This window comes from Pleurodeles waltl, chromosome 6 (genome assembly GCF_031143425.1).
Source record: "Pleurodeles waltl isolate 20211129_DDA chromosome 6, aPleWal1.hap1.20221129, whole genome shotgun sequence".
NCBI classification, from domain to species: Eukaryota; Metazoa; Chordata; class Amphibia; order Caudata; family Salamandridae; genus Pleurodeles; species Pleurodeles waltl.
In genome coordinates, this window is record NC_090445.1 from 586,362,243 (window position 1) to 586,375,121 (window position 12,879).

At 44.5% G+C, this 12,879-nt stretch overlaps 1 protein-coding gene across 2 annotated transcripts in view; it reads left to right on the forward strand.

The window, feature by feature from the left end:
- The window catches only part of TAF11 (TATA-box binding protein associated factor 11), a 79,837-nt gene that overhangs the window by 25,882 nt on the left and 41,076 nt on the right, over window positions 1–12,879 (forward strand). Inside the window, exon 4 of one of the 2 annotated variants that reach the window (XM_069238823.1) lies at window positions 7,269–7,310. The exons of the other annotated variant lie outside the window; for it this stretch is intronic. Coding sequence (XP_069094924.1) covers window positions 7,269–7,310 — 42 coding nt within the window. The remainder of the gene's footprint in view (window positions 1–7,268; window positions 7,311–12,879) is intronic. 2 annotated transcript variants of the gene reach the window in all.

Sequence of the window (12,879 nt, forward strand, 5' to 3'; positions counted from 1 at the left end):
ATGTCTTTTTTATTTATTTTTTTTATTTTTATTTTTATGAAAGTGACACAAGGGAGCGACCCCTTGGGCAAGGGTCGCTCCCAGGGGGGGGGGGGGGGGCATTTTTATTTTAGGCCATTTCTGCCCCCCATGGGGGCAGATCAGCCTATTTATATTAGGGGCAGAAACCACTAGGCACCAGGGATTTTTGTTGTTGTTGTTGTGTTTTACAGATGGGGAGCGTCCCCTTAGGAAAGGGTCGCTCCCCTGGAGGGGCAAATTGTATTTAGGCCATTTCTGCCCGCTTTGGGGGCAGATCGGCCGATTTTTAGGTCAATATTCCCCCAAGGGGGGCAGAAGGCACCAGGGATCTTTTTTTTGCGCCGTCACGCAAGGGGAGCGACCTTGTAGGCAAGGGTCGCTCTGGGGGTGGGGAGGGGAGGTGGGGGAATTTATTTTAGGCCATTTCTGCCCCCCCTGGGGGCTGATCGGCCTATTGGTATTAGGCCGATCTGCCCCCGGGGGGGGGGGCAGAAACCTCTAGGCGCCAGGGCAAATTGTTTTTTTGTGTTTTTTTTTTTTTTTTTGCCTGTTTGTTTTTTTAGAGATGGGGAGCGACCCATTAGGCAAGGGTCGCTCCCGTGGGGGCCAAATTGTATTTAGACCATTTCTGCCCCCCTTGGGGGCAGATTGGCCGATTGTAGGTCAATCTCCCCCAAGGGGGCAGAAACCACTAGGCACCGGGGATTTTTTTATTGGCGCCAATGTCACGCAGGGGGAGCGACCCCGTAGACAAGGGTCACTCCCGGAGGGGGTTGGGGGCGAATTTATTTTAGGCCATCTTTGCCTTAACGGTATATTACTTTAAAAAATCTGACATTGCAGGAAAAAGTTACAAAGTAAAATGTAGAGAAAAATTGCTGTTTTTTTCACCTCGATTTCAATATTTTTCTTTTTCAGTTGTTATTTTCCGTAGGAAACCCTTGTAGGATCTACACAAATTACCCCTTGCTGAATTCAGAATTTTGTCTACTTTTCAGAAATGTTGCGGTTTCTGGGATCCAGCATTGGTTTTATGCCCATTTCTGTCACTGACTGGAAGGAGGCTGAAAGCACAAAAAATCGTAAAAATGGGGTATGTCCCAGTAAAATGCCAAAAGTGTGTTGAAAAATTGGGTTTTCTGATTCAACTCTGCCTGTTCCTGAAAGCTGGGAAGCTGGTGATTTTTGCACCGCAAACCCTTTGTTGATGCCATTTTGAGGGAAAAAACCACAAGCCTTCTTCTGCAGCCCCTTTTCACTATTTTTTTTTTAAAAAATGAAATTTTCACTGTATTTTGGCTAATTTCTTGGCCTCCTTCTGGGGAACCCACAAAGTCTGGGTACCTCTAGAATCCCTAGGATGTTGGAAAAAAAGGACGCAAATTTGGCGTGGGTAGCTTATGTGAACAAAAAGTTATGAGGGCCTAAGCGCGAACTGCACCAAATAGCCAAAAAAAGGCTCGGCACAGGAGGGGGAAAAGGCCTGGCAGCGAAGGGGTTAAACTAAGAAGTGCATTCCAGAGAAGTTTTGTCAGGTCGGTCATAAGATAAGGAAAGCAAAACAGTCGCTAGGGTTAGCTGGAGGCTTTTCTGCCGATATTGGGGGGGGGGGGTGTGGCTGATGACATCGCTACCCTACCCTGGCCTGTGGAGGTTATGGCCTGTTGGCCGCACTTTACAAATATGTCAGCAATTTTCTTATGGCCAGCGTCCTTCCTAACAGGCGAGCACTCTCCCTTGATTCCAGTGGGGCTGCTGTCCTTGGGGGAGTTTAAAATTCCTTCACGTTCGTCAAGAAGGTTGTTAATTCTGTCCATAACACAGTTGTTGACTACATGCTTCTTTCTTTTCCATTTGGTTTTTGGCACCACCCCTGCCCCACTCTCTATTGCCTTCCTTTTGCCCATTTTCTTATTTGCTTATAGTTAATGGATAGCTGCTCAATAATAGACCCGGAAGAAGATACAGTGGTGGCAGTAGTGAGTGGTGCCTATTTAAAGAAAAATGTTAGGGAGGTGGCCCATGGGCTATATAGCGCTTGTTGGTGTGGTCAAGTGGATGCAGGTGCTCACAAGATGGCTGCCTCCTGGGGCCACAAAGCAGTCTGGGATATGTAGTCCCTCAGAGTTCCAGGCGCTATCATGAATCAAAATTTGTTTGCACTACATCATTTTGCGCGGACACGAGCCAAGTGAGCTGAAATAAACCATTGGACACTGAGCACAACATCAGCAATCCCTACTGAGAACACAAGCAGAATCTAAAAAAAATAAATAGTGTGCACAACAAACATAAATACACTCAAGTGAAAGGAGACAAATAATGTGGGCTTGCTTCATGGGCGGCAACAACACGGCAAACAGAGGGACATAGAAGCAAAAACAACCCCACACAAGCAAGCCCTTTGTAAACCACAATAAAAGTTACCGATCACAAGAGATGGACGGGCTGTAACTCCACAAACTGAATACAGCAGGTCTCGAAGAGACCGCGCATGTGCGCTGCCTAGGCTCAACCTAAACACTATCGGTAAGGGAGACCACCAAAGGTTCAAGGGCCAGATGTATCAAACGGTTTTACCCATTTTGTGTCTATGGGAAAATGTGTTCATACATATGGCCCTAAATGCTGTAGACTACAGATGTGTACAGACTTTGCCCTTTGACCCCAAGCACAGAAATAATTAAAGAGTTTAAGAGTCGTATATCTTTTTATTTGTGATGCACTCTTTCACTTTTTATACACAAAGGCACTTTGTTCACGTTGGGGTAGAACTTGAGTACTCATAATTATTGCAATTTGAAAAGATGAAAATTAATTGTATTGCTTTTCCTGGATATTTTTTTTATTCTTTACTCAAGTCATTGAATGACCAAAGCTGTGTGTGTATATATTTTTTTTTTCTTCAATTTTTATCTCTTGTGCATAGGGACCGCATTTACAGCAAAACTATAAAAAGAAAATTGAGTTATGAATGAGTCTACAGTTTCCTGGTTTACTAGGTTGGGCTTGCCATTGTTTTTGGCATCATACAAGAAGAACTGGCATACTCTGGGAGAGCAGCTGCAGAACAAAATAGGGAAGAAGTTCGAGAAATACAGACAACTGCTTTAAAAGTTCTAAACCATGGCTTTCAGACTTTCTAAGCACATCTATTCAGTTTCTGCTGTCACCTCCTCCGCTTTAAACCTTTGAAAGAGTTGATTTTTTTGTACGATGGAAAAACTCATATGTGGACTGGTGTAGTTCATTTGCGCAATACAAGCAGTTAAGGAGCATGAAGTGAGCGGTCACTGATAATCCCACCATCTTTCCTCATTTTATTATAATCTCACAACAAGACAGAAAATTATCTCTAAAAAGGACTCGTCATGCAGCCTTCTCTTGATTTAACAGACTGAAAGCACACCTTTTTCCACTACGGAGTACTTTCTATGCACATTGCCTACTTTCACTTGTATGACTTTCTGAAGCTGCTAGTTAGTTAGCAAGTAGACTGGACTCTAGGTTTTCGCAAACTACAACTATTTATAGTGTAGGGAAGTTGTGTCAAAAGTGACTGTCCCTCGCTTGACTGATGTAAATAAAAACCTGTCAAAGCTCAGTAATGATAGATCTGGGCTTAAGTAATGTTTTTCTGGGGCTGAGCGGGTAGAGGCCATTAGGTTTGGGTGTACCCTAATTTATGTTGTCATAAAAGGGTCATATTCTGAAAGGGAAGCTGCAGAAAGACTTGGGGGAAACTGATAAAGAACTAATGCACCCTCCTTTCAGACTTTTTCCCCAACTCATTTACACTATTACCTCCTCTGCTTTCAGTCTTTTAAAAGGTAACTTGAATTCTTTATAAGAGGGGCAAGTTTAAATGACAGCATTAACACAATTAAATTGAACATTACAAACATTCAAGATGGTACAAACGCATACACAACACTTTCCTAAAACAAATTTGGAATTTCCTTTTCAAGTATAATTGTTGTCCAAAAGATATATCTGCATGCATCAATCCACTAGGACACTTAGTGATTTTATCACTATTCACAGCACTTTAAACTCATTTAAGTCTGGCCTCACTTGTCATTTCCTCATAGCACCTGGGTATTTAATCCTTCCAGTCAAATACCTCTAGGTAACAGTTCATACATAACTCAACCAAATGAATCCTGTTGTAGATTGAACCCTGGTTTTGTATTAGTGTCAAATGTTCAAAAAACAGTAAAATATTGTGATATTACTAAGATGTTTGAAAGGGTTTCCTGGCCAAAAATAAACGTGATAAATATACAACTTGATAAATTAAATAAATCTCACTGTACTTTTATCCTGGGGAAAAAGGTACCTTTTTATTTAACGTCTGCAGCAGAAGCATGCAACCTGCAAATGTCCCTGTGTGCATCTTAGAATTTTTGAAGACCCATTTACAGACTTATTTCACTGATCTGTTGCACACTATATTTCATGCTTCAAATATCTCTGGCATTCTCCATTTAAAAAAAACCATTTGATCTGACTTGTTGACTCGCTTTAAGACCGTTTTGGGATTCATCTGTGTTTTCTTCAGCTGTTTATTTTTGAATCTGCTTGGTGTGTTATCAACTACATTTTTATAGTCGGGTCCGCAATTTTTTTTCTTCTAATGAAGTAAAAGTTAGCATCGATAGACACATAAATGAGGTGAGGATGTATCTTTCCCGACTGAATGTCAGTATTGTAAAGCTACGGCATCTATTTTAGAGAATGGCATGCTAATCTAATTGAGAATTGAACTCTATCTTTTCACAAATTGCAAGTTCCTTGAGTCAGACCTGTAATTTTGTACTTGACCTACTATGAAATAGTTATGCTGGACATTCTGCAAGAAGCTCCAGCTATTCTACTTGTCGATATCTATCTGGGAAGCCGTTTGACTGATCCAAGTAAATCAGGCGTTCTGCAGTGCCACATGGCTACCTATCCTCAAAGCTGCCATATGTAATTGTGCGCCTGCGCCATCACCTATGCCAACAGGTACAGCACCACTGACAGTCTCACCATATTCGGACACAGTCACTGCCACGCCACAAAATCTTTTAACAGCTGCAACTACACCGCCAGCTCCACGTTTGACTCCATATTCACCTGCTGTCTCAGCATTTTTATTCTTCAGTCAGATCATGGCCTTATCATTACCCTCTGCAACAGACCCCAAACCCCCTCCGTCCTGCTTTGTCTGGTTCATTTTCATGCCCCTGCCCTTCATGGTCTATTATGTTGCAACTGTCCCTCCTGTCTGTCTGGTATGGTCGGCGTCCTGCTCTTGCCCCTTTCCCCTCTGCTCTCTGTTGTCCATTTGCATGGCCCTGCACCCTCCCTATTGCTTTCCGTGGTCTGTTGTGCTGCACTGCTGCCCCCCCTTGCCCTGTGTGATGTATTGTGCTGCTGCAACCCCTGATGCCTTTCCTATGAGGTCAGTTTGGTGCCCCTCCCCATCTCCTTCCTGCCCTCAGTTATCCAAGGCCATGTCCCTACCCCATTAATCCAGCCCTCAGTGATCCAGTGTACCGTACTTGCCAACATTATGAATTTGGTAAAAGGGAGAATTTGAAAAAACAGGGGAATTGATTTTCACCACTGACTAACATTGAAAAAGAGGAGAGTTTAGGCAGGAGACAAATAAAATAAAGCCTTTTGGGCTCACAAACATTGGGAATCTCTTGCCTGAATCGGGTCTGTTGGCATGTATGGTTGTACTGCCACTGCCTGTCTCTTCTGCCCTCAATGCTCTGTTATACTGCCATAGCCTCTTTTGCCTGTCCTGCATGGTTGGTTTGTTGCGTCTGCCATTTTCTGTCCGTTGTGCTGCCACTGCCCCTCCCATCTGCCCAGCATGCTCAACTTGTTCTCATATAGTGACAACGCGCTTTTAAATTATTTGTTATCTTTATGTAGCAAAATTAATGTGTCCTCGTGTAATGTAACAGATGCTCATGTAAAACACTCCAATACCTTTAGAGCAAATCTGTGCTGTTTAAAACCTCAAAGAAAAAGAAAGAAGTGTTTTGCACACGTCAGTCAACTTATTTGTTATGAAGCTCCCTAATTTCCTTATTTACTGCAGTATCCTCAGTAGAAAATGCTTTCAGCTTTCCACTTCGTTTCTATCAAAATGGTGTTCCGATGTGAAACATTTTTGGCATAACTTCAGCATGTTAACTCCCTGGTGCTCAGCAGTTTACAATGTTCTAATGAGCAACTAGAGTGCTAACTATCAGTCTGTTGCTGGTGTTGAAAGTGCATGTTTCATTCCACATGTCAGAATGTTAAAATGAAATAGAAGAGAAAGATATTTGAGAACTCACTTAAAACTTCCTAATTTTCTTTCTACAGCACTAACCATAATTTCTATGACAAAATGAACTCCTTCATTTTGCTCCTTTCTAAATTAAATGTTTTACCAGTTTGATTCAATCAAGGGGGCTTCAGGTGAGCCACACTTTTCTCATAAGTAAGACTGTTAGCGCTTTAGTTCTTTAGTTCTTTAGAACACCCTGGGAGGCTGCAGGAGAACACAAGGAAATCAACTGACAGGCTGCTCCTGTTGGAAGTACATGGTTTACTGAAACTGTCAGACTTCATTCTCCTATGACTGAGAAAGATAGTGTGTATTTACAAAAAATAAGCTCTAATTTTAGCTTCTGGAGCACCTTCCATAACATCTGTGGGAAAATCATTAGAAAACAGTTTTCCCTTAAACATTATTCACGAAATCCCAGCAGGGTAAATCACCTTAGAAATCACCACAATTCCTAAAATTAGTATAGTGCCATCAACAAATGATTTATAGTGTAACTAAAAACTGTTATCACCCTTTATATGTTTCCTTTTTTGTGAACCTCAAAACCTGCCATTAACTACAATGCATTTCAATGGAGTTCTATCATGTATATTTGTCCCAAGATAGCTGCCAGCACTTTCTGGTTGAAGCCAATTACATCTCACCATGAGATCTGTGCGTAGGCTTCGCCCAGATACACAAATTTGGTTTTCTTTAAAAATCTCAGAAACTACTGAATGGATTTACACCAAATAACAAAAAGGGCACTTTCTGGACCAATAGCTACCTTTCTACCAGATTTGGTGTAATTCTGTTCAGTGATTCGAGCTTTAGTCATGTCTAAAATCTCTAATCAAATTTTATAATGGAAAACACACCTTTTTTATTTATTTATTTAAATTTTTTTTATAAACACATTTTTATTGTTTTTCAGACATATACAGAAAAGGAAGGAAAAAACAGGTTCAAGCACAAGGCAAGGACGCATGGAATTTGTACATCTTATCATTGCTTTAGTATCGTTGTTAGCCATCAACAATAATGGGTTGTGGTGCTATCAGCAGATCTATCCACCGCAGTGTCCCTGTGAAACATTAAGTATCTTATTACGTATCTGGTTTATGTCATCAATTCTAGCCATCGTCTCCATATCTTTTAGAATTTGTGTGGGCACCCTCTAGACTCAAATACCAGTTTCTCCTGATTGGCACACCAATCCACCCCCTTTCTCCATTTCTGGATCGACGGGCCTTCTGGGGACGTCCACGCTGCAGCGATATCTCTCTTACCGACTAATAATGCCGTAGCTGTCAGTGCTCGTTTAGCAAGTGTTCCTCCCATTTCTTCCATTACCCCCAATAGGATTAGCTTAGCTGATTTTTGTATTTCTTGACCCAGTGCCCTTCCTATCTCTCGGATCACCCCTTCCCAGTACTTTTGTATTTTTTGACAGGTCCATACCATATGAAAGAAGTCTGTTGGTTAATTCAGGCATCTTGGGCATTTGGCAGAAGGGTGGGCTCCCATTTTGTGTAGTTTGGATTGTGTCAGATAGGCCCATATAAATAATAGAATTGTATCATGCGGAACCTTGCCGATATTGCCAATACCTTGGGCGCCATCAAGGCTTCCCTCCATTCCGTTTCTTCTAAGGGTACGACCCATGATACCCACTTAGTCCTAAAAATGGCTAAGTTATCAGGAGTGTTGTTGATTAGTGTTTTGTAAAGTTGGGAAATGCCTTTCCCCTCCATATTTCCCATGAGTATTTTGGCTTCCAGTGGGTTAAAGTCCGGTATGGGGCTTGCGGTGGGCAGATGGGTTTGCAGTGCATGTCTTAGTTGAAGGTATCTAAAGAACTGTGTCTGGTTTAATTGAAATTCTGCTTGTAGGTCTTGGAACGATTTCATGGCCCTCCCTTTCCATATGTCCCCAACCAGGGAAATGCCTATTAGGTCCCATGTTGCGAATCCCTCCAGCGTGACCGAGGCATACATCCATTTCCCTCTCCATAGCGGAGTCTGGAGGGTGATAACGGTATTCCAGTGAGTGTGGCGTAACGCGGCTCGCCATGCCAGGAAGACCACTTTGGTTGTTTCTTCCATGTCAAGAGGAAGCGATGCTCCGTACAGCATGTCAAGAACCTGTGGAAACCCCAGGAGTGTCAATTCTGTCTTATACGCCGGGTCTTTCCAGCCCCCATTAAACCAGTCATGAACCACTATCAATTGGGTAGCCAGGTAATATAGATTGGGGTCTGACGCACCCAAACCTCCGTCATACATTCCTCTCCGGCAATGTTGTATCGCTACTCGATGTCTATTACCGCTCCATAAAAATCTTCCCGTAATGCTTTCGAGATTTTTGAACCAGGAGTGGGGGATGAGGATGGGAACATTTTATAATATGTATAGGAGTCTTGGCAAGATCATCATTTTGTATAGGGCCACCCGCCCCATCACATTCAAGGGGAGGGTTTGCCATCTCTGCATGTCCGTTTTGATTCTTGTTAGCAGACTAGATAGATTTTTGGCCCATGTTAATTCAGGCAGAAGGGTTACCCAGATCCCTAGATATTTCAAACTTAATTTGCATATGGGTATGGTATTTTACCAATCGAAGCACTCACATTTGTTTGCTAGCGGGATCAGGATTGATTTGGTGGAGTTCATCCTGAGACCAGAAATTAGTTCGTATTTCCTTAGAAGGCAAAGGCTCCTCGGACCAGTTATACTCGGTTCCTCCATATATAGCAGAACATCATCTGCGTACAGAGCTATCCTGTCTTTATGAGATGGACCCCATTTCCATCCTCAGTATACTGAGTCCGCTCTAATCATCTGGGCTAGAGGCTCAATAGCCAGGGTAAACAAAAGAGGGGACATCCCTGTCAAGTACCTCTGCGGATGCCGAACCTGTGGGATATGGTCCCATTAACCTGTACACAGGCCGTAGGGTTAGTGTATAATGCTTTAATTAGGTGGCAACATTGTTTTCCTATGCCTGCCCGTCGGAGCACCAGTAGAAGGAATCCCCAGTCAACCGAATCAAAAGCCTTTTCAAAATCTATGAGCAAGAGGGCCAGGCTTCGGGGCAACCAGCGTCTTTCCGCCAAGGCTACATGTAGCCGGCGGATACAGTGTCGTGTACTGCGAGTTGCCATAAACCCACATTGGTCAGGATGGATTAGCTGCGGTAGGACCCTTTTGATGCGAGTGGCAAGGATAGAGGCGAAAATTTTAATTTCTGTGTTAATCAATGATATTGTTCTGTAATCCGCGCAGTGGGGCGAAGGGGGCTGGGTTTTGGGGAGCACCACGATCATGGCCGTATCTAGTTCAGGAGGAAAGGATCCATCTTTTTCTATTTCTGCGAAAAGGCGTAGGAGACGTGGGGTCAGGTCTTCTCTAAACGCCTTATAATATTCTGGGGGAACCCATCGGGACCAGGCGTCTTGCCAGCGTTTAATGTCGAGATCACCGTCCCAATTTCTTCCTCTCTAATGGGTTCCTTTTAAAAGCTGTGATTCTACCATAGGTAACTGTGGGAGGGGAATCTCGTCAAGTAGTTGACGTGTTTAATGTAAATCTATTTGTGTAGATGCTTGGTACAGTGTATGATAATAGTTGGCAAAAGCATTCGCAATTTCGGTATGACCCATAACCAGGGCCCCATCCCCGTCATAAATATCAGGGACGATCTTGGAGGCCTGATCGCGGGAGATCAACCAATACAGCATCTTCCCGGTCTTGTCCCCCCACCCATAGATCCTTCCAGTGCTGGCCCTCCATAAATGTTTTGCGGCTTCCAGGGATTGACCCCGTATCTCCTCTCGGATTAGGAGGAGTTGTCAAGTCAGTTTCTCGCTTGGGTTTATTACGTTGTCTCTTTCGAGGTTTATTGCTCGGAGCTCTAGCTGTGTGATATGTAGCGTTTTGGCACGTTCCTGATTACGTATCAGATTTTTAGCCATACCTTGTAATACTGCCTTCCCTGCTGCCCATAGAGTGCCCTCCGAGGTTATAGAGCCTTCGTTTAGGTGGAAGTATTCTGCTTGTCCCTGATGTAATTGTTCCTTAAAGTGTTCATCTTGGAGATACCATGCGTTTAGCCGCCACATGGGGTGACGCCGGGGGCGGCCCTGGCCTAGTATGAGCCAGAGAGGGGCATGGTCAGAGATTCCTATGGCTAAAATCTCGATGTGTGAGAGGGTTGTACAATCTGTGCTCGGAAGAAGCATCAGGTCTATTCTGGATTGGGAGCCATGGGCTGCTGAGGTGTGGGTGAATTGTCTCTGCCTCGGATGCCAAATCCGCCAGGCGTCACATAGACCCGTGGCAGATAACCACCCTTTAATTTCGGTTGCCAGTGTACGTCTATATGTGGTGAGTGGGCCGTCTACATCTAAGGTCGGGTCCGGGGTTGCGTTGAAGTTGCCGCCTAGTATAGTGTGCCCAGGGGGTAGGTCAGAGTGAAGTTTTGTGAGTCCCTGGAGGGTTGAGCTGACCAGGGAGGGAGGGGCGTAGATACTTATTATACTAAATGTGATCTCTTCTGCCTTACTGGTAATGGCTACAAACCGCCCTTGTTGGTCTCTCCGTACTTGGATGTGTGTCATAGGGAAGGTACGATGCAATAATATGGCTACTCCTCGAGATCCACATGTGTATCCCGCATGGTACACTCTATCAAATCCCGGACGAGTCAGGAATGGGCATTTATCCCCCAACAGGTGGGTTTCCTGCAACATGAGTACTTCTGGATGGTATCTATGAAGGTGAATACTGCAGTACATTTAATTTTGTCTAGGAGCCCGTTGATGTTCCATGACATAATTTGTACTTGATTCATGGGGGGTGTGTGATTGAAGGTGGAATTTTACTGTTGTTGAGCCAACCTTTAGTTACTAGTTTGTGCGACTCTGAAGGACTTATCTTTCGATCATCCTGCTGCCGATCCTCAGACTCTATTATATCTATCGAGTCATTAAGCATCCTGCCTGTGCCTGAATTAAAAAAATATGAACCTTGCCTTCGCATGCAAATTCTAATATTGCCCTTTAGAACGAGGCCGGAACCCCCTTGCCCCCCAACTCCCTCCCACCCCAAACTCCTCCCCCCAGAAGCATCTGTCGCCCATATACATAGCCCCTCACTTCTAAAACTGGTGAGGTGGCTTTCGAGTGGTAAGGCTGTGGTATTGGTGGCGGTGGACCCCTCCCTAGTATCGGATCATGCATAAATGTATATTACTCGATGTGTGATCAAGTTAGGCATAACGCTTCTATTTCTGTGTTCATTGTTTTAAGTCTTTCCCAGAATAGGTTCCACCTATGCAGTCACAGGATTGGACTACGGGACAAGTCAGAGTCTTCTTGTGTCTCCGGCTGCACCTTGATTGTGTCCTGTGGTTTCAGGCTTGTCAGGGTGGCTCTGGAATTCTTTTGATTGTGGGTGTCTGGGTTCCGACCGATGAGCCCTGGGAGGGGAGTCCGAGCTGGATCTATGTCTTCCTCTTCGTTTCCCAGAGCGTGTTCGCTGACTGCGCATCGGTTGTTGCCCCCTTGGGTGAGCTGGCGTCATCTTAAGCGGTGGCCACGATCCTGTTCTATGCATGTCTAGTGGGATTTCTTCCGTTAGCCAGGTCCATGCCGCGGTCGGCTGTTCAAAGAAGTAGGTTTTGTTATTATAGATCACCCGGAGTCTGGCTGGAAACAGGAGACGATACTGGATGTCCATTGATCGAAACTTTTGTTTCACTTCCATGAACGAGCGGCGTTGTTGCTGTACCTCTAATGTGTAATCTGGGAAAAGGAGTACTTTCGTTCCATTGCAGAGGAGGTCTCCTCCGGAGCGAGCCTCCCGCAGGACCAGGTCTCTGTCTTTGAAGTTGAAGAGGCGGATTATTACTGGCCTGGGTGGGGAGCCAGGCGGAGGCCTTGTGCGCGGCGACCTATGGGCTTGTTCGATTGTGAACCATGGCGTGAGGTGGTCTGCCGGCAACCAGGATGGGAACCACTCCTTTAGGAACGTATCCAACGATGATTCTCCAGTGGCCTCGGGAAGACCCACTAGGCGAAGATTGTTACGTCGAGATCTGTTTTCGGCGTCTTCAGCCCTCCTGTGTAGATCTGAGGTGTGTTTGTTCAGCATTGAGATTTGGGTTTTTAGAGTTGTTATTTCATCTTCTGCCGTGGAGTTTCTGGACTCGGCCTCTGTGATTCGGGATACTGCATTGCGGAGATCTTGGCGGATCAGGGCGACATCCACTGCGACCTCCCCTATTTTTGATTCAACTGCTGTCTGGGAGGCCTGAATCGCCTGAAGAATCACCGCCAGGTCGCTGGACGATGTTTGTGGGTTATTACCACCATTTGTGGTTGGGTCTTCCGACCGTGGTCCCACTGTACCTGTGGTGAATTGATCCATACGAGTTTGTGCCGTTGTTTGTTTGATCACTTTGTCTTTGCCCATGATGTTGGGTGTGGTTCTACCCTCTCTAGGGTTGCAGTGATCGGTCAATTTCGTTCTGCCCTACTGTAGGGC